This window comes from Vanellus vanellus, assembly GCF_965231255.1.
Source record: "Vanellus vanellus genome assembly, chromosome: 11".
Lineage (NCBI taxonomy): Eukaryota > Metazoa > Chordata > Aves > Charadriiformes > Charadriidae > Vanellus > Vanellus vanellus.
The window spans coordinates 12,860,399-12,886,696 of NC_138916.1; the positions used below are offsets into that span (position 1 = coordinate 12,860,399).

The following is a 26,298-nucleotide window of genomic DNA, read 5'->3' on the forward strand; positions in this document are numbered from 1 at the left end:
AACATTAAAGCCTTCCCAAGCAGATATTATTCATCAAATTATCAAAGTATCTGACCCTATTTATCTTATACATGTTAACACGAATTATGAAATGCAATAGAAAATCCTGGAAGAATACTCCTTAGGATGCACACACACTTACAAAATAATTTTAAAACTACTTCAAGAATCTAACTTAAAGTGTCTAACTTACTCAATTTAAGAGTTAATAGCTGATTAAAAGTCATATTCAGCCACTTTTCAGGCACAAGATTTGCATGGTTTAACAATATGCTTCTATGTAACGGTAGCTGACCAAAAGGAATGACCATTTGGATATTTTTAGACGACCTGCATAAAATAGGTGCATGACTAGTTATAGCAAGAGTTCAGAAATCAATAGCATAGGCATGATTTATTAGAGGCTTAAATCACTTTAAATATCCTACACTATGTTATCTATCATTTATATCTCACACATTATATTGCTGTATCTTAAAGGATTGTGATACAATGGCTATAATTTAAGCAGCAAAGAACATTCAGTCAGGGATTGGATGTCTACAGTCATACAGTATGAACTGAAGTCAGGAATCTGATCTAGAAGCAAGAAGGTAGAAATACAGCGGATAAATCAATATGTCCGTAGTACTTCTAGGTGGATGTCAGTTGTAGGACCCAAGTTTCAATTCGGACGAGCCCTGGTCAATAAATATTGCTACAAGCAATGTAAAATCTTCAGTTCCACACTGAATACTTATGTACCTTACAGAAACAAGAGAGCTATTGCATAAGTCTTAGCAAATTCAGATAAAACTAAGAACTGATTCCATGTTTGGCGCCAAACTGTAATTGTTTCATTTTTCCTCAGTTTTTTCCCCCCCTCCTCTCATAGATAGAAATGGGACTAGAAGCAATTAAGTTGAGAGAAGGATGTAATTTTATTTCTTCACCTGACTTGAAACAAGAAACTATTCTGGAACTACAGAGACAAACTCTTCTTGGTAGTGCCAGAAAATATAACAGAAGCAGTCGCCGCAATTGTAGCTTGGGAGGTCCAGTTTGTACACAAAGAAAAATTTTTTCACTGGGCAGGTAGTCTAGCTCTGGAACATGTAATCCAAAGAGGCTGTGGGATCTTTGTCCAGGGAGGTTTTCAAGACCCAGCCAGCCAAAGCTGTCACTGATTTAATCCTGTGTTGGCAATAGTTCTGCTAGGACTGAGAGGCTGAGCTACAGACCTTCAGAATTCACTTCCAACCAATGTTTCTATGATTCTAAATCATACTAGGCACCTCCTACTCATGTAGTTTCTAGTTTCTAGTACAGTTTCACAAAGTTAACAGAAACCTGACCATATAGTCAAAGATTGGAAGCATACTAGATTTCAGAGTCTTACTCAAACTGAAACTCAGTTCACCTATAACTAATAACCTGTCACTGATCTTCAGATGTTTGATTATTTGTGTTTAATTATACAATTTTGTGATATCAACTGAAAAAAAAGATTCTAAGTTCTCTAAGATTATACATTACAGGTCACCTGTAAAAGTAAATGGTATCTAAAAAGCAATATTTCAATTTTCAAATGTTTGTCTTTTGTCAAGAGTAAAACTACTTTTTGCAGGGAAAGAGGCAGATGAGGAGAGAGTGGGGAAGCACAGCACTTGATAGCTTAGCAAGTAAGGATATGGAAGGCTCGCGCTCAGGTCTTGTCTCTCTACCTGATAGACTCTTTGTCCTGGTGCACTACAAAACTATACAGTCACTCTTTCTCTGATTCAATATTTAATTAACTGATGAAAGCAGCAGCATGCTTAGAAGAACTCTGGTTAACGCGTCAATCTCTTCACTTAAACAGCCAGGATATATACTAAAGGCAGATATAAGCATCCATGCCAAGGGACATGTGTCTGCTCATTTCCTCCAGCCTTTGAAAATCGTGAGAGCTTCTGGCTAGGGTACTCCTATCAGAAAGAATCACTGCTTGAAAACTGATGGGAATAATTTACTACCGTGACACAGACTCCTTGGAAATGTTCTGCAGACTGCAAGTGGTCAACAAACCATCTTTTCAGTTTATTGCTCTGATTCTAGCCTGAAAATTCAATTTAAAGAGAGAATGATTTGTAGGAATCATGGAACATGAGTGAAATATTTTATCTTCTTATTACTGACAGGTCTTGGAGTAATCATAATTCTTCTCGCCACGATGGTAACCTCAATTACTGGGTTGTCAACTTCTGCAATAGCAACTAATGGGTTTGTCCGTGGAGGTAAAAATCTTAGGGTTACTAATGCTTTCAAGCCGTAAAAGGTGTCTATGTATTATTTTCACATGAGGCAAACCAGAGGGACGATAAACCAAATGGTACATCTAAAGGAGCTGGAAGGTAACAATTCTAACCACCTCTGATCACAATTTATGGCATGATTGAATTATCGCTTTTAATAAATCCCAGATTTCAGTTCAGTCTGTGAAGTACGTTTCAGATATTCCTGCCTACTGCTGAGCGAGGGATGTCTTCTGGATTTTCATGGACTTCAATTACCTTTCAGTAGGTCTTTCTTATTCAGAGCATTCCAGGTTGGACATCCTTGGACAAACTGAGCATGAGGCATCTCTTCCTCTCATTTTACAGACTGACGGGGATCAGCGGATATCTTCAATTTAATACCTTCTTTATAAAACTCCTTACATTTCAGCCACTCCTTGGAAGATGTCTAAATAATTTTGCTGGAAAATGCATGTCAGGTATTTTATGAAACAAAATTTTTAGTGCATTTCAGAGCTTTAAAGTTATAACTGGTCTGCTCTAACCTCTGTGGAAAATGGCAAGTTCTTACTACATCATTTAAGCAGAACAGGTATTTGAGTGCACTTGCATATATTTTCTTTTTCGGATCTTTCAGGTCTTGGAATCATAGTTATTGGTCTGAGTGTAGTAGTAACAACATTAACAGGTATCTCCATGTCTGCCATTTGCACTAATGGAGTAGTAAGAGGAGGTAAGTAAATACGATCTCATGAAAAATACAAAAATCTGCAGATTTGGATTAGAAAAAAATTGATAACTGTGTTATAAGCAAAGCAATAATAAATAAATATATTTAGAGTGACCTCTCTAAATGGATCAACAGTAAATTAGAATGTATATAATCTCAAACACTTCCTGATAATAAATATTAAGTGCCAGGGAGATGAGACGAAATAATTAACTGACAAAGTAATATGCTCCATTTAAAGATTCACTGCATCACTATGTGGGAGCTTTAACGATGTACCACAGAATATGATCTTTCATGCTAACATTGGTATAGATCCAAGTAAGTTAGAACCTGTCTGGAAGTGAGGTTCTTTCTGCTCTGTGTTACTATATTATGTATCATGAAAAATTATTTGAAGGTCTAGTTTTGCATGTTAATATGCCCTAAAAAGATTTATGCAATAGAAAGGCATACAGAAAAGTCTGAAGGCAGAACCAGTACAAAGCACACTCCTTTTTTTATCAGTTACCTCTATTAATATAGGGCAAATAGTAATTATGTTTGTTAGGCTAAAAGCAGAGATTCCTGCGATATTATTTATGTGAGAAAAATGAGCAAAACCTGAGCATAGCTGTGCTGAAATAACTATCATTTCTGTCTGCAGGTGGAGCATACTATCTTATCTCAAGAAGTCTAGGCCCAGAGTTTGGTGGATCTATAGGACTTATCTTTGCTTTTGCGAATGCAGTGGCAGTTGCCATGTATGTAGTTGGATTTGCTGAAACAGTTGTAGAACTTCTTAAGGTAAATGTAGATGTTTCGTTATATGATTAAATTGTTTGGGGTTTTTTTTGTTTGTTTTGTGGGTTTTTTTTGTTGTTGTTTGTTTTGGTTTGGGGTTTTTTGTTTGATTTTTTTTAATAATATATTTGCTTAAGTGGTGATAACTTTCAGCTGAGGCTTGAGGGATATCTTTAGCAGGGAAGAAGCTGGTCTGTCTAAACGTGCCATAAAGTGCTCCATTATTTCTGCCTCATGAATATATTTCATATATTTCCCAACAAGAATCCAAAAATCAGAAAAGAAACAGACATCTAATTAGACAGCCAAATAAGCCCAACTACAAAGAGCCAGCTGGAATATGAAATACAAACACTTGGTCTCACAAATCCCTGAAACTTTGACAGCTCACTGCTTTCTATTACACCTTGTTACCTGATCCCACCAGTTGGGCAGAGAAAGACTGGTTATAATATTTCTTACTGCTTTCAGGAGAGTGATACACTGATGGTAGATGAGTCCAATGACATCAGAATAATAGGTACCATAACTGTTGTATGTCTTCTCGGCATCTCTGTCGCTGGCATGGAATGGGAAGCAAAGGTAAACCTTTAAAAGAACATAAAAGCAAGCAGTATATTAGACTAGTGTACAGCATTTGCGTGTGAGGAATGATATACAACAGGTGGAATTTTCAAAAGCACTCGGTTTCAGTTTACGTTAAATCGTTCTAAAAGCAATAGCAGTTTAATCGTTACATTCAATGAAAGCAAAATTACTCCATGCTCTTCCTTTAACATACATTTAAGAGGGAAGAGGAAGTTTGTGTTCTGCAGACAGCTTGATTATATTGATTTTTATAATTCATGGCATCATTTAGAGCCTTGGGTAAGTGCCCCTTCTGCCCTTATTTTTGATGCAGCTTGACAGAATAAATAGTAGTAAAAACAATGTATGGTTTTATCACTGTACTCTCTCAAGCCCTACTCAGCAGAAGAGCTCTATTTCCTATCCATTCCTTAATCTCTAATGATTTCTGCTACTCTTTCACCTGTAAAAAGAAGTTCAAAATGGAAATTCAAATGGAAATACTTTAGAGGGTGGAATACAGCTATCAAAATCATGTCCAGAATACCACCCTTATTTTTACATTCTGCTGTGATGGAGACTAGAACTACTTGTAAAAGAGATCAGAAAAACAATTAGTTGTTATAACCCTTGAAGTGATAACCCACTGCAACTAAACAAATTTTATAACAATATAAAAATGTCTTATACTCGATATTAATGTATTAGCTGTTTTGTTTTTCCTTTTCTTGTAAAGAAACTAACATAAAATTAAATTATAACTATATATTTCATAACCCCCTTCGTAAAATCTATCTGCTGTCATCATTAGCTGATTCAGCTATCTTGATTCCTGGCATTTTCAAAAACTACATAAATTAGTAATCTGTCATAGGGAACACATACAGATAATTTACTATATAGCCATGTCCACAGTCAATGCAAATTAAAATCATCAGGAAAATCTTTTTGTTTCTATTAATAGGCTCAAGTTATTCTTCTAATTGTTCTCCTTGTTGCTATTGCGAATTTCTTTATTGGGACAGTCATTCCTACCAACAACGAAAAGAAGGCAAGAGGCTTTTTTAATTACGAAGGCAAGTAACTTTGCTACCTATCATAAAATAATAAGTTTGCATTGTTTTGACTTCATACTGAGTTAAGGATTCCACTGGAAAAGGTCACAAGATCAGGATCTTCTGCCTGAGTTTAAGTAAGCTTGCAAACCGTGGGAATTTATTTCATCTTTAATTTTGAGTCTGTCTCTCTGCTGCTGATGCTGACAGCACAGTTACCTGCAGCTTGAGTCATTTATATATCAGCAGAGCACAGACAAACTTTCACACAGAGCTAAGTGCAAGTGCTGCAGTGACACTCCTGTCACTTCAATATGGATCTGTAGCTCTGAGATGCAGACAAGCACATCCTACTGGGGACCAGACTAAGGAAATCAAATTCACTTTGCTTATGATATGAGACAGATTCAAACCCAGTCGTCCAGATGTGAAAGACTAGCTTATTCACCTCCTTCATTAAGTAACTTTGGAATCAAATCCTGGCGGTATACTTCATTTTCACCTCTATTTGCAGCATCAATATTTGCAGAAAACTTTGGACCAGATTTCAGAAGTGGAGAAGGATTTTTTTCGGTGTTTGCCATTTTTTTCCCAGCTGCCACTGGCATTCTTGCAGGAGCCAATATCTCAGGAGATCTGGAAGTACGTATTTCATTAACTTCATAATACTAGCTGTAGGCTGAAAAAAATAACAAGAAAATCTATGAATCAACACTGTATTCAGTTTTAAATCATGTCTTATTTTAGGAAGATAAACTCTCACTTTATATACCTGCTTTAAATACCTGCTTTATTATTTAAAAACATCAGTTCACATTTTCTCTCATAATGCATTATGGCTATTTACACAAAATACTGCAGATTTGGGTTACTATATCATTTAAAAGCATGTTTCAATAACCTGTAATAATATATTATTAATGGTCCATCAGCAGCACATGACATAAGAGAAATTACATGTGTATCTCTTGGCGCTCTTCTTTGCAAAATCTCCTAAAACATCATCCTAAAAATCATACCTGTAAAGCTTATGTTTGTACTCGCAAGAATCAGTGGACACCAGCTTTTTCTATTCAGGTCATAGCAAGCAAATAGAATTTAATGAAAGCAAGTATGTCTCAATCTCATGTCAGTGCTGCAGCTCAAAGGAAAAGCTGCAGAAGGAAGGAGTCTGAAGAGAAAGGGAAAGGAGGTGCAAGGGTGTCCAGTTGTCTTGCTGTGGCCATTCTGTCAGGTCCTCAGTCTCCTCTTGCAGTACAGCAGCTGTACGAGATGAGATTTCCTGTATCTAAACGTACCAGTAAATTAGAGACAGAAATTCAGTTTTAACTTTGAATGCCCTCTAGTTTTCATGACTTTGCACAGTGTATTTAATGCAAAGAGCGTTTAAAGCTAAACATAAAGATGAAGTAATTCAAAGCTCAGCAAAGCATTCGGTAAAACATCTCTAGTAAATGTGGAGCAATGCAATATTTTGTAATATTACAAGAAATTCAGAAATGCATCAGGGGTATCCATAACTCAAATCTTGCAATCTAATACTAAAAAAACAATAATAACAAAAAACCCAAACAATAAAACCAAGAAAGCCACCACCCCCACCCTAATTAAAAAAAAAAGTGACCAAAAAGATGTGGCTCACACCTTGATAACCCCAACATGTCAAATGAAGTTATTTATCATATAGCTTTATCATATAGACCCATTGTCTTGTATACCTTAACGATTCAACCAAAGGTCTGTTATTTCTGTGTTGGCTCAGTACTCACAAGTTCACAAGATCCTACCAACCCTGACAGCCAGTTCTGTCTCCCTCCCTCACACTGAATTGCATGCCTCATCTCCTTTGTTTTCAGAGGCCTGCTTTTAAAGCCAAGCACAGAGAGAAATAAGTAGCAACTGAGACACTAATAGCATCTATGAAATTCCATTTCTAATTAAAAAAAAAACACAACACAAAAAATCATTGTTGTTCTGCCCACTGAGACTGAATCAGCCTCACGCAATCTCCATCTTTTTATCAAACAAAAATAATTCTTTTGCCATATATGGTGTACTCTATACATGGCGGGCTCCCAAAGCAGCAGCACTTCTTTCATAAGCTATTTGAAAGAGTCTGAGCGGACCAAGGGAAGCGGTTCTCCTGTTGGCTCTCTGTGGTTGTTTCAGTCTGGCAATAAGTGGATTTCTACAACCACCTCCTCCAGGCAGATTCCCCACTGAGCATGTTTAGATGCATTAGACAGGTCTAATTAAATTAACCAGCCTCTCCAGAAATCTAAAAGACAAGCCAGGAAGTACTTAAAAAGTACAAAATTGACCAATCAAACTTTCTTCAGAATTTGTGGCAAATACCTATGTACGTGCTTCTGTAGCTGCTACACAGCAGTGGCCTAGTTCAAAGCCTGCTTACAGAAAGAGCTGGTCCTCCTGGTGGCTTCAGTAGATTTTGGAGCAGGCCCTAAAGTGCTAACATCATATTAAATACGCCTTTAATTATTGATAAAATTTAAAAGTTGTAGAGCTGTAAGAAGCTTTAATCCTAAGATTTAAGGTTACAGTGTTTAAGATTGCAGCATGAGACTCCACAAAAACAGTGACCTAAGACATGCACATCAGAACTGTATAAATTAAAGTTACCACGATCTGAGGACAAAGGGTTTTATGCAGCTGAAGTGACTTTGCAGTTATTTCTCAGCTCAATAAATCCTTACCTCATTTAAAAATTAAATTAATTATTAACACAGTTAAGTAATTTGTGCATGTTTCACACAATGCTCCAAATCTATATTTTAGGTTTTTTCCCATGCAACAAGCATATTGTAAAAGAACAAAAGTCTGTGGCTTAAAGTGTATTCCACACATCTTTGACTTAAAAAATGTCGCTAAACCAACTTAAGGAGACAATTCATAGAGTGCTTCTTAGCATAAACCAACACATGTTGGCTAGTATTAAAATCCCCTTTAAAATTACAATGTATAATGCAGATCTTTGAACTCTTATAGTTGCATGATCAAAGTTGATATTGTGAGCCAATCTGTAAGCATTATAACCCAGCCCTACGAAATTATCTAAATTAAAAGTAGAAACAGTGAAAGGAAGCAGCCTGTTGTCAAGACACAACTAACAATTATTAGTTGCTAATCACAACAGGGTGACTATCTGCATCAATCTTACCAATTAACCAAAAATGGTCCAGTCTCATCATCCACAGGAGTTTGATGGTTAGTTCAGTAACTCTTTACCCAGCACACCATTAAACATTAAAATAAAGCCCATTGCAATGTAAAGAGAGTTTGTAGCTCCCAGAAATGCAGAGCTCGGGACTCTCCTGCTGCTATAAAAGTGACCTCTGCTCCCGCAGAATATCCTTCACTGTGGGTATCAGGATAGGAGCACTGTGCTGCAGGACTGCTTCACTATCTATGTGCTGGGACAGGAAATGTTGGTGCAGGTCTGAGTGATAAAAATCTACCCTCTAAAGGTATCTTCATATCACAATGTGGCAGGACTCCCTAACATGAAAATGCAAGCAGAGCGTAGCACGTGAACTCACAGTGTTTTTTGGGTCACTGCTTTGTTTTAAGGATCCACAAAGTGCGATACCCAAAGGAACGATGCTGGCCATTCTGGTTACAACAATTGCTTACATTGGCGTTGCTATATGTGTAGGTAAGTACAGAACCTCTGCTTTATTTTTCAATTTATACAGTTAAAAAAGTTTGAAAGCCTGCTATGCAAATGAATCGTTAACCTCATTGCTTTTTCATCCTGTGGGTTTATTACATAGAGAGATAGATGTTTTGATTTGATTTTACTGTATGTAAAAACAGAGGGGGAAAGAAGCAGCAGTCAGCAGAAACAAAAGTCACTGTTTGGCATCTGGATTTTAGTATAACTTGCACGGTTACTTTTGCATTTGATTATTCAGTGACAGAGCACTAGCTTGTAGTATCCATGAGCATAGTAAAGATTAAAGGAACCTCTTATCAATCTGCTGATCTTTTGTTCCTCATTCACATTGAAATTTCACATGGCTTCTACTTGCTCTCACTAGTCTTACTGAGCACTCATGAGCAACAAGGTAACACATATTTTTGTATGTTATATGTCAAAGAGAAATCTATTGCCTGTCTTAAAGAAGATGCACTAAGTAACTAGGTGCTCTACAATATTGGAACATGAGGTAACAAAATGGACACAAGAGTGAAAAGGAGACCTGCACCAAACCCGTGACCTGTGTTGGAGGAATATGCAATTAAATTCTCATTACAAATGTACAATAAATCTCTGTTCAAGAAAAAGATTTTTCTTTTGCTATTTTAATAGTATTGTAAGAAAGAGTGTTGTAAATGACACTCTTCCTTATGAGCAAACACCTCAATACTGCATGAAAGTCCTGTGGGGTACTCCCTTTTCAGGAGATGAATCTCAAGTCTTCTTGACTTTTGTGGTTCTTGTACTTTATGCAAAAGGCAGAATACTTGATTCAAGCTGCAGCTCAGGTTATTGCATTATTTGGACCTAAATTTCCCCTGCAATTAAAATTGAAGTATCCATTCTTCACTTTCTATTATAAATCTGTGTTAAGGCATTATTCTGTTCTCACAAGCAATAGCTGTATTTCAACTTTACAGCTGTCTACTTTTCAGTGCAATTTTTTTTTCTGTTTGCATATTGGTTTGCTAAATAGATAATGGTTACTTTGGGACTCTCAATAGCAATGTTTTTGATATATTTGAAGATACTGTATAAACTTACGTTTTGGCTGCTAAAGATGTTGAGATCAGCACTCTAAGTTAACTCCATGTTTCTTCCCATTTCTGGTGGCAAACAAGAAAAGACAGCATAAATATTAATAAAAATAAAAAGAATATAGGTATTTTCTCCTGTTTAAAGTCTTTCTCATCATATTGATATCAGTAGGGCTATGACAATTTGAACAGCTGAGGATCTGGGCTTCTAGAGCAATTGTGTGTCCTTGTTAAACAAAAAAAAAAAGCGTATGCCTAGACCTAAGACCCTCACTGACCTGTTTCTGTTTCTCTACTCTCAGAAAGATGCTAGTCCTTGTTAGTCATATGGCTGATTATTTTAAAAGTAACAGAAGTAAATATTTGTTTGCGGACAACATGAGAAACTAAGCCACAATATGGGGAAGTAATCTCTGCCCAACATGAAACATTGCTCTTTGGGATGAGACTAAGGCATCACTTGTACAAAATCTGTGCAGACTAAGAGTCAAAGCGTGGCAAGAACATTCTTCCAATGTCACAAGGAAAGAAAATAATAATAATATAACATTGTTTCCACAGCCTCCTGTGTTGTACGAGATGCCACTGGGAGCATCAATGATACAGTTGTACCTGGAATGAGCTGCAACGGATCATCTGCCTGCAGTCTAGGCTATGATTTTTCCAGATGTGCAAGTCAGCCATGTGATTATGGGCTGATGAATAATTTTCAGGTTTTAATGAGATAATAAGTATTATCATAAGCAATATATGAAACAGATAAGTGCAAACATGCAAAACCATTATTTGCTGACGACTAACTGCAACACGACACCCATGTTTATCTAAAAAAAAGTAAAACGCTGTAGGAATAATGAAAGGGAAAAGTCCCCTGCATTCCACATTACCTTCATACTGTCCATCATTAGCTTTCCCAGCACTCTGGTAAGGTCTTTACTTCCTCGTTCAACAAGTACCATGGAGCAGTATATGCTGTAACATCTTCAAACTCAAAATCTAGACTTAAGAGAGACCTCAGGAACTCCTGTCAGATGAGCAACTTATCTCATTGCTCTTTACACACGAATGTGATTTTACCTCAGGGGTGCTGTGGTCACTGCTAAAGGTTTCTACCATGGTACAAAAACCAGAGTTCTCACTTCTTAAAAAAAAAAAGGTATCCAAAAAGAGTCGAGTGAAAAATCAAGTGAGAAGTAATGGTCTCCTAGGCCAGAGAGAGACCACCTGCCATTTTTATTCTTCAAACTAAAGCTTAGGCAAAGCATCAAAGTAAAGCAGTTCTTCTGCAGCCTGACAACCAGGGCTCCCAGATGTGCATTCAGCCCCAGTGCCTCACAGCCTGTGAGAGGAGCTCACCACCCACCTGCACTTGCTTTTTCAACTAGCCATTTGTAGCTTTTGAAGTCACTTCCTTTTTTTCCCAGCTGGCTCTGCTAAATGACAGGGCTGTGTAACCACCTTAAAAGAAATATGCTGTCCCTGCCACAGACTACTTTTCCTTCCTTTCTTGATCATTTCCCATCCTCACTCCCACCTCAGTTCAGCTGCCCAGACCCACAGCAACCCTTAAAATCAGTGACCTCTCTACAGCCATAAACAGTTTCACTTCTTGCATTTATCTTTGCCAGACTAAAGTAAGAAAAAAATATAGGTCTTTATCTGACACATCTCCAGAATTAACTGGTTTCTTTCCTGGAGTACTTCCTACACACCAAAAAGCAATTGCATCTGGACACTTCATCTCTTAGCATCCTTGTCTGGTGCTTCTCAACAGCCCTTTTGCTTCAGTGGTCGCAGAGGCCAGCACAGCCCTTTGGGAGGGCTGAGGAAGGCCTGGCAGTAGCCATCATTGCTGTTTGCAGCACTGCTGCTATGCCAGCACAAGCAGGCATTCTCTCTTTTTTAGCCATATTAAATAATTAAGAAAAAAAAAAAAAAAAAACAACAAACAAACCAAAGACAGCGCCTCCAACCACAGTTTGTGCTTTGGTACTTTTTCCTGCTGTTTCCATTTTCTTTTCTTGCTACAAGCTGAGTATTTACCCATCATGTAGAGGCTGTTACTCGTAGCAACCAGGTAGTAAATGAGGTGAGAAAATCTCACGGAGTACTCGTCTGCCTCAGCAGACAGTTGCCTACTTGTATAAAAATCTGGCTATGCCTCCATTGCTTTTTACTATAACAGGAATAATAGTATCTCCCTACTTCACAGTTGGTTTGTAGTATACTGAATTTACAACTGTGAAAAGCAGAGACATGTCGAAACAGAGTACTTAAATGGGTCTGTGATCAAGAAGTGCATCTAAATACAAGCCTGAATATTCTTTTCCCCCCCCCCCCCCCCCCCTTTTTTTTTTTTTTTTTTTAAAGGTGATGAGCATGGTGTCTGGCTTTGGTCCTCTCATCACAGCTGGCATCTTTTCTGCTACTCTGTCATCAGCTCTAGCATCTCTTGTCAGCGCACCCAAAGTTTTCCAGGTAAAATTAAACTATCTATTTCCTCATACTCTGCTTTACTTTAAAGACATAAAATTTAGTTGAACTCTATATGCCAAATGTGATATATATTTAAACAACACCGACACATGTGGGAGGAAAAGGCAGGGAAAACAGTATGTAGAATGTTTTTCAACAGAAATAGGCAGGTCTTATCACCCTCATACAAGGGTGATAATGTTCATTTGGTCAGAGCTCAGCTTTGCTGCAGGAGCAGGGGATACACATGTGCTTGTTACAAAAAGCTTCAAGGCTACTTTCAGGACCACTTCTATCTCATTACAGAAAGCCATCCTGTCAGCACAGGAGTGCCAGGAATATGCAGGAGCCCTCAGGACCCTCAGATTCAGGTGCAGGCAGGTGTGCTCAAACAGGCTGTCTAGCAGCTGTCTGAGCAGCAGCAACTTGGACAGAACAGGAACAGAGGCCATAGCACAGAAAGATAACCTGTACAACTTACACCAAGCCACTGATTAGTGCTTCACTTTCCTCCAATTTACACTCTATTTAGCTATTCAGTTAATCTTTTTTTAAAGCACTGAATAAGTATTAAATGGCTGCGATTCTGTTCTCCCACTCTACAGTAATATAGTAGGATATTGGCTTATCACCTTATTTGAATATTTACGTGCCATAGCAGTAGATGTACTTGAAGTACTAAGATAGATTTAATTTTTGTTTAGCAAAAGCCTAGCAAGCTGTCACTCACAGACAGTGAAATTCTGACGCAAGAAAGCACTGCTTAACAGAATTAAGTTCTGATTTGTCCACCAGGCTCTTTGCAAGGACAACGTCTACAAAGGGCTCCACTTCTTTGCCAAAGGACACGGAAAAAACAACGAACCCATCAGGGGATATGTTCTCACTTTCCTGATTGCTATGGCATTCATTTTGATTGGTTTGTATATCGTTACACAACTGCTATAATCTCATGTTTTGAAATTATATAAACTGATATTTTAATACACTGATTATGGTTAGAAAACTTTCCAGTCAGGTAAGCTCTGACATAAGCCCAAGCACACTCAAAGCCCTGGCAGCAATTCCATTATTCTTAAACAAGACAAAAAGAAACCCTCAGGGACTCTAGTAACATCTAAGTGTCACCACAGCCTCATTTGCAAAGATGCAGAATGGGTGCAATTCCTGTTCACTCTGCTGGAAGAGGGCAGTGCTTAGAACTATATCAAATAAGGCAAAGTCAACAACTTCAAAAATGTTTTCCAGTTTTATTGCACATAGCTCTGAGGTAATTCGGAGATAATTAGGAAGCCTACTCTGCCAAGCCTTCTTCACAGTCAGCTCCAAAGCAAATCCCAGTTTGCCAGCACTGGTCCCAGCCACCATATTTAGGGGTGTGGGGATTTTTAAATTAGTTTTTCCAAGCTTTGAAATTCAAACTGTGTGACACTAAGTGAATGGGAAGTTTAGTAGAGAGAATTCAGATTGCCATTTAGAAAGCAAAACAATAAGTTTTAAGTATAAGTCTTTTGTGAAACCCATCTGTCCTCTCAATTATATGTTTAAAATTCTGAAATTTACACCAGATCTACACCATTAAGAGCCAGTCTGCAGGATCAGAGTATCAAGTATAACCTTGCATAGCACATAATGTTGTTAAAATCAGCATCAGCAGACACTACTTGATATGAACGAAGGTATACAAGGTAGCCTTAAATTAGTACCACAGGAAAATACCCAAGCTCTCCCTGGACGACAAATTCAGATAGTATCCAGATTTAAAGCATCCTCATAAAAAAGCTATCTAGCAACCTAGGAAACTGGTGCCTATGTCTGACTTGTGCATGTGTGTCTTGCAGCTGAACTGAACACCATTGCTCCCATCATCTCCAATTTTTTCCTGGCTTCATACGCTTTGATTAATTTCTCCTGCTTTCATGCCTCATACGCAAAATCTCCAGGTGAGTCTGCATTTGCCAGTGATTTAAATGTGGGCTTTATAGTCTGATCTCTGCAAGTTTTTGACTGTATATCAGAGAAAACTGCAGTACCAGTAAAATATATAAGCTATGTGATCTGAGGTTTTACCGCTCTCATTGAATATGGTGACGTTTTATTTATCTCTAAAAGAGAAAAGCAATGGCTCAAGTCCTTACATTCCCTACAGTTGTATGGGATGAAAAAGACTTTGGTGGATCCCACTGGAGCAGAAAAGCTCCTCCTCAGGGTGGTTTTTTTTTCCCCCTCACTGTCACACAACATGGGTGGATAAAAACCTATGCCAATCCTAGCCACATAAAGTAAGCAAGGTATAGCGGGGAGCTGTTATGCCCTTCTCCTCCAACTCTACAGTGTCATTTACAGGGAAGTTCATAAGAACGCAATTGTGCTAGAAGAGATAGAACCGGTCCACCAAACAGCATCAGCACAGCTCTGCAGTGGCTAGTAGCAGAATTTTAGGGTGAAGCGCAATGAGATCCTGTTCAAGGGCAACTTGAGAGCCCCTCTCAACGTTTGTGCAGCAAAGGAACATGCTGGCTTTCAGGCTTGTGCATCGCCACAGCAGAATAATTCTCATCATCTTCATGAATGAAAGGGTGACACCTTAAGGGCTAAAGTTAATCAGCTGAGCAACACTGGTTTTGGCACACAAGAATGACAATTTCCTGGCGCTGTGAATCAATTATTAAATTCAAGGAGCAAGGAATACATTTTTGATTTCCAGTGTGAAGAAACTGCAGTAGTGACATAAATGCCTGCATCAACTTCCTTCCTATAGATCTGCATGGTGCCATTTGTTCAGAGGGCAGAAAAGATGAGCACTTCTGCTAATTACCTGCACAGCTGAACAAATGCAGATCTGCTCTACATGGCCTTGGAGCTGAGTAAAAATAACCTCTATAGACTTCATATGCGTGCATCTGACTCTACTCTGCCACTGCTTAACATTTCAGACAAAACTGCAGCCATTTTTCTCTTCTCATTTCCTCCAGTTAATTTCTGCCAAATCACAGTGATAGATTATAATAATTGCAAGGCTGCAGGACAGCAAATTTCTTCACAGCAAGACCTTCCCATTCCCTCATCCAAGACAGGGTTGCTCAGCCTCTTCTTGCATCTTCTGTGTTTTTTCCCCTCTACAAAGAGTCTGCTCTGTGGAACACCTGGCAGAGACCTGCAAACCATGGAGGCCCGCTGCTTGCCTCATCATTTTAATTGCTAGCAGGGGATGGATTCAGTACTGCAGCTGAAAAGCAGCAGGAATAATATCTTTTTAAAGTCAATTGCAAATTATTTTATTTTTCTGCAGTGAAAAATTGCCAGGCAATTTCCAAGTTTAAGACAGGTGCACTTACAGTATTGGGATAAACTCTCCTCTCAGCAAGTATTTAGCTCCCATTAATAAGTTATATGCATATGCATCAAAAGGACACAGTAGCCAATTACCTGAAGTTACAGGAAAATCTGTTTTCAGTTCTGAACCAGTGAGCTTTAATTTGGCAAAAATACATATAAACAGAATGGCTGCTCAAAGCCAGGCTGGACAAAGCAGTAGGAAAGGGTTTGTAGTAAGAGGCCTGTAAGACCTAGTACTCCATACATATAGGAATCTACATCAGCCAACACGGGAAAGTATCTGTTGATAATCATGATGCCTGAGAATTTCCACATATCACTCCCACCCCTTCCGAGAGAGCCTGAAACAAATTGCACGAGTTTGTATGCGCAAAAAATCAGTGGATCACCATTTGATCAATATATTTTATGCTGTTTCAATTTCCTCAATTCTCTTTAAACAGGTTGGAGACCTGCGTTCAGATATTATAACATGTGGGTGTCACTTTTTGGAGCCCTGTTGTGCTGTGGTGTCATGTTTGTCATCAACTGGTGGGCAGCTCTCATCACTTATGCCATTGAGCTCTTTCTATATATTTATGTAACATATAAGAAACCAGGTAAGGCCACAAAACACTCTTATTTTGCATATATGTATTGCAGCCAGACTGGATTTTACAAGAATTAATTCTGCTTACAGAATGAGATATTACTTTTTCTCTGACACCTTTCTTCAGAGGGAAGTTAGGAGCATCCCATTAAATCCCACCTTATACAATATAGATTAAGATGACAGTCGTCTGATGAATTTTTGCCTTTTTAGCAAGCACTTCAAGTACGGTTCAGGACTTTATGTAGACTTTCCAGCACACCAGTTTATTCCCACCACATCTTTACTACATTTGGGCTTTTACTTGAGTATCAATCGCTCATATTTTTTTTTTTCCATCCACACACAAAACTTTACCAGAATTTTGCTGTCCCCTTAGCTGGCTCATCTGGGGTCCTCACTCAAAATGTAAACTTGCTCTTCATTATACAACAAAAATGCAAGCTTCATTGCTCATGAACTGATCATCCTTCAGCACCTCCCTACAATTCCTCAGTAAATCAAAAAAGATGGGCACACTTTACTGCTGGAAAAAACTGCTTGGTAGCTCAGCAGATAATGAGAGCTGTCCTCAGAAATCTGTACGCCAATACAATACAGCACCAGTACAAGACCGCACAACCTGGTTATTCATATCCAGGACAGAACTAACCCAGGTCCAGATTTCAGTGCTAACCAGCTAAATTACGCCTGCAGGAGAAAAAAATAATTCAAATAAGAGAGGCAAGGTTCCCATCAGAAGATATGCTTACATTGCAGCTAGTTTGGAATAGTAACACCTGGTCTGAGGCTGTGTTATTCTGTTCCGTGTATACTGCTGCACTATTGTGCATCCTCCTTATCTGTGCTCTCATACCCATTGGGATGGTCTGTGGTTCTCTTCCTGTAAATATCATCAGCTGTAGGAGACCGCACCTGTTACGAGACAGTTGTCAAAAGCATTTGATGATTATAGCAGCCTTCCAGTACTTAAAGCGGGCCTACGGGAAAGATAGGGAGAGACTTTATTAGGGAGTGGAGCGATAGGACGAGGGGTAACAGTTCTAAACTGAAAGGGGGTAGATTTAGATTAGACATAAGGAAAAAATTCTTTACTGTGAGGGCGTTGAGATACTGGAACGGGTTGCCCAGGGAAGTTGTGGACGCCGCATCCCTGGAGGTGTTCAAGGCCAGGCTGGATGGGGCTTTGAGCAACTTGGTCTAGTGGGAGGTATCCCTGCCCATGGCAGGGGGGTTCGAACTAAATGATCTTTAAGGTCTTTTGGGTCCAACCCAAACCATTCTATGATGGTATGATTTCTACCCATTCATAGTACATTGCCAGCGTCCTTGCTGCAAAGTACCAGCTTAAAACTTGGTTAAATTCACTGAAGACACTGTACAAAAGCTATCTATCTCCTGCTCTCTAAAAGAACTTGCACTTGTTTACCAGCAACAGAAGGATTCCAAAAAGACTAATATTCCTTAGAAAAGAAGACCTCTACACAAACCTCCACTTAGTTGCACTACATATTAGCTTTGTATCTTGGTGTAACGGGACTTGATCTGCACTCACGTAGATCTCAAAGTGTGGAAAGCTGTTTCTTATCTGTCTCCATCCACCAAACAGCTGCACAATAAAGAGAAAAGATGTATATGCCAGAATTGGTTTTGGAGAACAATTTTTGACCTATATAGTAGAACAGAGCTAACTGGAGTAGGCAATATTCCTTCCTAATGGTTTAATTTGAACTTCCTGAAATTCCACAGCAAATACATGACTCAGGGCTGTCCATTTTATATATGGGAGAAGGATACTAAGTTAATGGAACAGAGAAGAAAACAGTTTTTAAGTAGAGGAACAACATTCCCTACAACTTTTATATAAAGAATAAGATGATTTATTTGCATGTTTGTTTTTGCATCACACAAGCAAAACCTATTACGAAGCACAAAGAACAATACCTCTGTATCTATGAAGCACAAGAGACTATACCCTGCTTTGGCTCACAGATAACATGATTGCTGACCTTTGCAACACAACACAGGGAAAAGCCCACGGTTTAACATGCATTATTTATCTTTATTATATGCAGAAGTAAACTGGGGCTCTTCTACACAGGCTCTTTACTATATTAATGCCTTAGACAGCGCTCTGGCTTTAACTACAGTGGAAGACCATGTGAAAAATTTCAGGTAAGATTTCCAGTGAACAGTAGAATGGCTTATTCTGAATAAATAGGTTACCCAATTAAATACAATCTCTTCTTTCCTCCTAACAGACCCCAGTGCATAGCATTAACAGGAGCTCCTATGATCAGGCCTGCTCTGCTGGACATCACACATACTTTCACAAAGAACAACGGGCTGTGCATCTGTTGTGAAGTGTACACGGTAAGGTCAACTCATATAAATCTGAAAATTCATCACCAGTGGGTGCTGCAGATCTCCATTACACATTCCACTCTCACTCGGCACACAATGTTCCCATTGGTACTGACGGGCATCTGTGCAGACCATGAAAGAGATTCGCACTGAGAATGAATTTTGTCATAAGTCTTGACAAGAAAGCTATCGGCTGATACAAAGCCTGCTGGTAAATGCCTCATTGAGATGCATTTCAGAGTTCATAGTAGACAGACCAAAAACTGGTTTGAAAAAAAATAATGCATTACAAGGACAGATTTTGGTTGTCCTTTTATTTTTTTTTTTTTTTAATAGACACAGCAAGGCTTTAAAAAACACAAAACAAGCAAACAAACAAACTTGAGGGATTATAGTGCAAGAGTCAAATTACCTAGGACCTATCTTTAGCTTTGTCACCAATTTGCAGTGTTGGGGTTTGGCAAGTAATTCAGCTCTCTTTGCAGTGGTTTCTCCAAAACTGTAACAATGCTAATTTGGAGGATAAACATACTTTTTGGAGATCTAAAGAGAGGAGTAAAGTATATTTCTAGTTATAAATGCACAGGAAACTACATATCTTAAAGAATGAAGATCTAGTCTCTCATTAGGACAGGACAAAAATAGATGGGTTTGTATTGTAGAGGAGAAAATGTATTTTAAATATTACAACGACCTTTTAATTTTGAGAGGGAAAGAAAACAGCTCATGGCACCAAATGGGGCTGCAGAATTTAACTAATGGAGTCAGTCCAGGCAAGTTAATGTATTCCTCTACAGGAGCGTAGGAATAATTCATTTGATGCTGCCACATTGCAGAAAGGGAGTACAGAAGATCTACGTGTGATTCTTCCCAAATCAAATTAATCTATAAAGAGCAAATGGTCCTAATTCTTCTCTACTGTAATTGTTAGCTTTTCCACTGCATTCAGTAAGTGTAGAATCAATCCCAACAAGATCCTGAGACTATGCAGTTTCCTAAAGCTGAGTTTCAGCAAGTTTTCTGAATTCTTAGGCATGTTTTTCTAATATGAGTACTTTCTAAACTGAGATTACATTCCTGTCTATATAAAAAACTAAGTCTATTTTGCTAGTGTAAGCATTTTCATTGTTTTTTTTTGTAAATTATTATTTCTTCAGCAATTTAAGCTAAATTTAATGTGGTTGGCAATAAACATGTGACACAATGAACCTTTTTGATTTGCAAAATTGTGGTAAAAAGTGGATAATAAAATTCCTAGGGACCATGTTGAAGAGCAGCCTACAGTATATATCATAACAAATACAGCGAGACTATTTAGCCATAAATGTAACACCCAGCATATTTTGCCTCAAAAACTGACATGCTGTTAGCTGTGCATAAAGTTTTGAGACACCATGCCAGACAAAACATCTTCCATTCCTTTTTCCCAAAGGGCAGCAAGGAACTTTCCAGGAACATGGTGATAGATAGTTCAGAGACAGGTAAAATAAATATGGCAACTGAACACAAAGATGATTTAAAAGTTATTTGTCTCTGAGATCATGGCAGCATGTTGGCTTAAACAGTCTGTTTCTAGCTAAAAGGGCTATTCTGCTTTTACTCCCTGCTTTCACGTGAAATATTTTTGCAAGGTTAGTCTTCATTCAGTCTGCAAATTCACTGGACTCCTTGTACAATTGCACAAACATTATTACCTCTGATATAAAGGAGGAGTAGGGAAGGACATAGATAGGCTGTCATCTAACAGAATGGTGGGACTGTCCCCTTGGCCAGCAGAAACATATTGTGCAAGCCAGTTGTGAAACTATCCTCAGGTACTCTCCTTAGAGAGACTGGGGAAAAGGGTAAGACTTTTTTTGCTCCTCTCCTTACCCACAAGGGAACTTCAACCTTATTGTTCAACTTACTATTCCCAGCTCTTCACACTACTCTTCCAACAGCCAGGATCAAGCTGTTCTTAAGTTACACCCATTAAATCCAAACAAACTCCAGTAAATTTACTATCACCAAAGAATGTAGCATGATCTCATTAAAGGAAGATCACATGGACCCTCCCCATCCTTTCCCTTGTACTTCCCAAATAGCCATAAGAAGTTCAGAAACATACATGAGGGACAACACCTAAGCGAGCATCAACCCAGCCTACTCATCTATTTTATACAATTCTAACAAAAAAGGCACAGATAAAAATATGACATATGAAATCTGCCACATTATTTCATAGCTTCTTTCTCAATGCTATTTTCTGTTTTTTAGATGGAACTAGCTAGAAAGTTTATTTTGAAGGCTTCTTTTTCTAGCAGCCAATGCCAATTCACTGAAAGTATTGCAGTTATTTCTGTATCTATATAAACACATAGTACATCCCATTTTCTTCCAGGAAGGCAAAAAAAAGTTTCAGTAAGGCTGAAAAGTTTTGAAAGTACACTTTGGGTTTACATTCAAAATCACCTTTTAGAAATTGATTTTGAATTAAGTGATCCTTCCCACACATTTCATTTTGGAAAGAATTTCTTGCAGTTCAGGTTTTACACTGTTCTTGAATGGGAAATGCATTTTGAACTTACAGTATTTGCTATGGAAAAAAAAAAAAAATCTAAATCTCCCTCAGCTCTATTTTAACCAGTGTCCCAGCTTAGCAAAAGAAGCTGCCATATACTAACTTACTTTAAAAGCAAAAGATTTAAATATGAATTTTGAAATAGTCTCCTGAGCACAAGTTTACCAAGCCTTCATAGTTTTATATTATCAAACTTCTACCAATTTCTCTAGTTATCTGTTCCGTTGCAACCATAATTGCAACTTGCTAGCATCCTCAAAAACATTAGAAATTTTAAAAAGCATAAAGGAATAAGTTCTGCATGAAATAAAACTCTGCAGCAAACTAAAGTTGAAAACTATCTGTTTATAACAAACCAAACCGGTAACACTTCTGGAGTTAAGCACACAGAAATACCCACCGGATTCCAAGTGCTTCCAGGTCAGCTTCATCCTTCTGGCACATCTAATTACTGCTTCTGTCACTGATGTTGCTGGACACACTCACACAGTTTACAGTTCTGCTCTTCTATTATGCCTTGGAAAGCAAAGGCTACCTGTCCAGCTCGATAACACTAAAACCAGTATCTGAGACTCTTGAGTGTCCTCTCAGAGTTTCATCGTCACTGCAGAAGGTCTGGACTATTGATTCAGCTTCCTAAAGACAACATGAAAGGGAATAAACAAAGCCTAACAAACCGTAAAACTCAAATTTAGGAGCACAGATTTTTTAAAATCATCTAAATTCCAGATACATGCTTCCCAAACTTATCTCAATCTTTCTAAAGGCCATGCTTGCAGATTTGATGTCTTCCCTGGGCCTAATCTTTTGGGGACCCACTGCCCATTCTTTGCTGCCAAGTCAGTGTATCACATCTTGTGATTTGGATATGTACCTGGATTTTGTCTCGTTAAATTACCAGATGATCACTGGAAGAACCTGGTGACAAAAGCATTTGCATCTTTAATTGTATGGCAACAACCCTTTTCTCTTACTATTAATAGATAGGAGCTTAACCACGTACATTTAGATCTGCTGAGACTTGTTTACGTAGTCAAGTCAAGGAGGAACTTTATTCACTGAGATGCTTCATCATACCTTAGGTATTTTTCTAAGATGTTACAATCCATAGTAGTCTGTCTTTCTGTCAGAATCACTATATTTAAGTAGTATTAACAGCCTCGGCCCACTTGAACAGAATGTGAATTATGTTACCAGCACAGTTCTTTTCAAAGGGCTGAATCTCTGCGGACCCTTTTTGGAAGTGTATTTTTCTGACTCTCTCCACTCACTCCCATGGCAGACTAGGTAACTCCTTCAAAATCACTGTGTGATGTATAATACAAAGCCTTCATAATAATATTTTATTGTATCATGCAGGGACCACGCAAGCTGTGTGTTAAGGAGATGAACAGTGGCATGGCAAAAAAGCAGGCTTGGCTTACAAAGAACAAAAGAAAAGCCTTTTATGCAGCAGTGGCAGCTGACAGCTTCAGAGATGGAGTCAAAAGTCTACTTCAAGTAAGCTTTTTGTTTACAGACACATAGAAGAGTGTTACATGAAAGCATCCCTTTATGTAAAGCATTACTGTTTACTTGTTAAGAAGACCTATGTACATATGGATAGTGTTACAAGCAGAAAGGGCATTCTGGGGGTACATGTATTTATATTACAGATTATTTCATAAAGAGATCTAGTTCTGGGCTATGGAATTATGAGACGAGGCAGACTGATTCTCTCATAAATGAATAAGACACTATTATAAAAAACGAGAGGCATCTACAGGGCAACATATGAATGTCTATGCAGCCAACACTTGATACACTTCAATTCTATTGTTTGGTATTACACAGCATATTAAATATCTGAGAATATTTCTGCATTAATTCAAAACTGAAAATTTGTAATATACATTTTCTGCAAACAGAGAGGCCATCTAAACAAAAGAGTCTGCAATATTTTTCTATTACTGTAAGAATACAGCAGATCATTTCCAACAGTCCATTTAAAATGGCCTTAATGAAGGCACAGAGGCACTGTTTTCATATTCCCCATCTCCTCCTCCCTCTCACATACATGAATATTTAAACATACAGGTACAGAGAAAAAATGTAGAGAAAAATCCTATTATTTGCATAAAATGCACTGAAAAGACATCAGTGCAAACTGAGACAGTAAGGAATTGACCAAAATACTCTGGGCGACAGTCACCCACTGGTGGGTTACCAGTGCTCTTTGTACACTGGCTGAATGGATAGTACAACTGAGCAAGATGAAATATTATAAATAAAGATCCCTTTGTTTTATCAAAGCCTCACAACAACACTTCATCTTGGGTTATACATTGTCTCAGTAGGAGATCCTTCTGATGTTTTTGAGAACTGTTACAGTCTGATGATCCTTTCCATTACTGCTTAAACACTATTGCCAAAGTCAACTACTGGACCACAAATAATTCCCTTCCAGCAAACAGGAGGATAACCATATCATCATGATTGTAACCTAAGGGCCTCTGCATTGCTTTGCCAACCAATTTTTCACTTTGATGTAAATAGTGCAGATGTATTGGTGCTACTCAAAAAACCCACAAACTTACAAAGGTTCCAACAGTTCTTATCTATTTTCTTTTTTGATAGTAGTAAAATTTGGCAACGGTAACAGCTTGACAAGCTGGTGTATTTGTGGGTCTCCTCCTGAAAGTTCCCAAGACATTGAGTATTTAGATTTCTATAAAAATTAGGTTAGCTGAACCAAGATCTGACAACCCTTACTTGTTTGGGTTTTAGTGTCCATGCTCAGTTATGCAGGCAATCTAGTATCTTGACAAACCATTTGTTCTTCCTGTTTATAAACTGTAATTTTATCTATAAAGTATGCTCAGCTAATTTTGGATAATCTTTTGGAAAGAATACAGCAAACAGAACAGCAACAGTTTCCAAATTCAAGGCAAAGAAAATTATTCTTAAGAGGATATGCCTTCTCTGCATACGTGAGGCGTTTTAAGAGACTTCAGACCCAGTTAATCTATTGAGTATTCCAAATCTGATAAGAGCTCTATGCTATTATGTTAGAATGAGCATACAAACAGTGCTTGAACTCTCTCTTGATTCCAAGTTATTGAACCATTTTAATGACAGCATGTCAGAAGAAATGCAAATGAATGCTAATTTAGCAAAACTACATTTCTGTCATCTAAAATCATTTACAGTTGGAATGATTTAGAGATAATCTTTCTGCTTTCTGCACGGGTATGAGCATGAAGGACATTCATGAAATGCAATCTAGTTGTAAGTGTCTCCAGAACATTACTTCAGTTATCTTTTGCCATTACTTTTCATTTACAGTAAAAGCATGTGTGCGTACCTTCTCAAGCAGTGTTTTAATATTGTTAGGCCTCAGGCTTGGGTAGAATGAAACCAAATACCTTGGTGATTGGATTTAAGAAGGACTGGAGGAATGCCACTGCTGCGCAAGTTGAAAACTATGTGGGCGTTATACAGTAAGTCACAGTTCAGCATCTCATTTTTTTTACTCCTTTTAGACTAGATTAGTGTAACATTTCCATACAGAACTTGACACATAGAAGCAATGTAAGAAAACACCTACAAATCTGGGTTCACACATGCTAGCTCTGTAACAGAAGTTTCTGCCCATTAAAAAAGGCTCCTTGGCTTCACACACCTAGCAAGATCTGCTTAGCAAACATCTGGCACTGTCAGAGCTGATGTGGCTTGACAATACTATACATAAAGAAGCTGCACTGCTGTCAGCAGTGCTTTTGCAGAACTGTATTTTCCCATTTCTAGTGGGCAGGAGCTCAGAGAAAAACAACCCTAATGTACATACTTAGGGAATAAGACTACATCATGGAATTCTTCTTTTAAGCCTAGGAGACAGAGGAAGAGCCTTGTTTCAAATCTCATGTGTGCCTAAGGCTCAGCAGCTCTGTGGGTTGGGGTTTAGCCAGAAAACAGTCATTTAGAAACAGGCTTCTCAGATTCTCGCTGAAAATTCACTTGTAAAACTGAAGCGCGTTAAAAGAACAACAAAACCGACCCCAGCTTTGTTCCTTCCTCAGAGAAGGGATGAATAAAAATACCCAGTACAACCTTGTTCCTAAAAGCATTGTCAGAAAGACCCATTTCAGGAATAGCCTTTCTGTTCCCAGGCCCAATTATACCCTTTCTTTAAATGAGGGAAGAAAGTTGATAGTACTTTACTTAATCTTGGGCAATTCCTTCCACAATTTTACCTAGAGCAGCCTAGTACGTGGTAGTAATACCTCCCTGCAAGCACTAATGCTTTTACTGATCTACTCAAAGTAGCTCTCCTCATTGACAAGCATTATGTGAAAGGATATTTATTCCTCTTTTTCTTTCTTTTCAGTGATGCCTTTGATTTTGAGCTCGGCATGATTATCGTCAGAATTAGCCAAGGATTTGATATATCTCAGGTCCTCCAGGTTCAAGGTACGTGGTGACTCAATAGCTGAATATCTATAACTGGTTACATACTCAGCACAAGAAAGAATTTGACTGATACACTTAGAGTCACTGTGTGGTTTCTAGAATAGTTCCTACACCCATAACTTCTACAGTTCTTCCTTGCTTCTGCAGTTTCAGTCCTGCCTGAAATCCTTGTTGAAGCACCAGCAGTGACAGAAGGAGGCCAAGCCTCACACATTAAAGGGCTCTGCACACCAGAGAACTCAACTCCCAAAGCACTTCCAGCACAGGCACAGACTAAAGCAGTAAAATCATGCTGTGCCACAGCAACCAGTCACTCTGTGGCATTTTTCCTTCCTGATTTTGGCATGTCTTCCTCCTTCTGCCTACCTGAGATGTCT

General features: G+C 38.3%; 1 protein-coding gene across 2 annotated transcripts in view; it reads left to right on the forward strand.

Moving 5' to 3' along the window:
- Positions 1–26,298, forward strand: part of SLC12A1 (solute carrier family 12 member 1) — a gene marked incomplete at both ends in the record, with an annotated part of 48,200 nt that overhangs the window by 8,729 nt on the left and 13,173 nt on the right. The window contains 16 exons of one of the 2 annotated variants that reach the window (XM_082488983.1): positions 2,160–2,255; positions 3,632–3,771; positions 4,240–4,350; positions 5,300–5,411; positions 5,905–6,032; positions 8,979–9,063; positions 10,707–10,858; positions 12,516–12,623; positions 13,416–13,539; positions 14,462–14,563; positions 16,403–16,558; positions 18,624–18,723; positions 18,810–18,921; positions 22,832–22,972; positions 24,845–24,951; positions 25,839–25,921. In XM_082488983.1, the coding sequence (XP_082345109.1) occupies positions 2,160–2,255; positions 3,632–3,771; positions 4,240–4,350; positions 5,300–5,411; positions 5,905–6,032; positions 8,979–9,063; positions 10,707–10,858; positions 12,516–12,623; positions 13,416–13,539; positions 14,462–14,563; positions 16,403–16,558; positions 18,624–18,723; positions 18,810–18,921; positions 22,832–22,972; positions 24,845–24,951; positions 25,839–25,921 (1,857 nt within the window). Of the gene's footprint in view, positions 1–2,159; positions 2,256–2,892; positions 2,989–3,631; positions 3,772–4,239; positions 4,351–5,299; positions 5,412–5,904; positions 6,033–8,978; positions 9,064–10,706; positions 10,859–12,515; positions 12,624–13,415; positions 13,540–14,461; positions 14,564–16,402; positions 16,559–18,623; positions 18,724–18,809; positions 18,922–22,831; positions 22,973–24,844; positions 24,952–25,838; positions 25,922–26,298 lie in introns of both variants that reach the window. The other variant, XM_082488984.1, reaches the window with a different exon arrangement.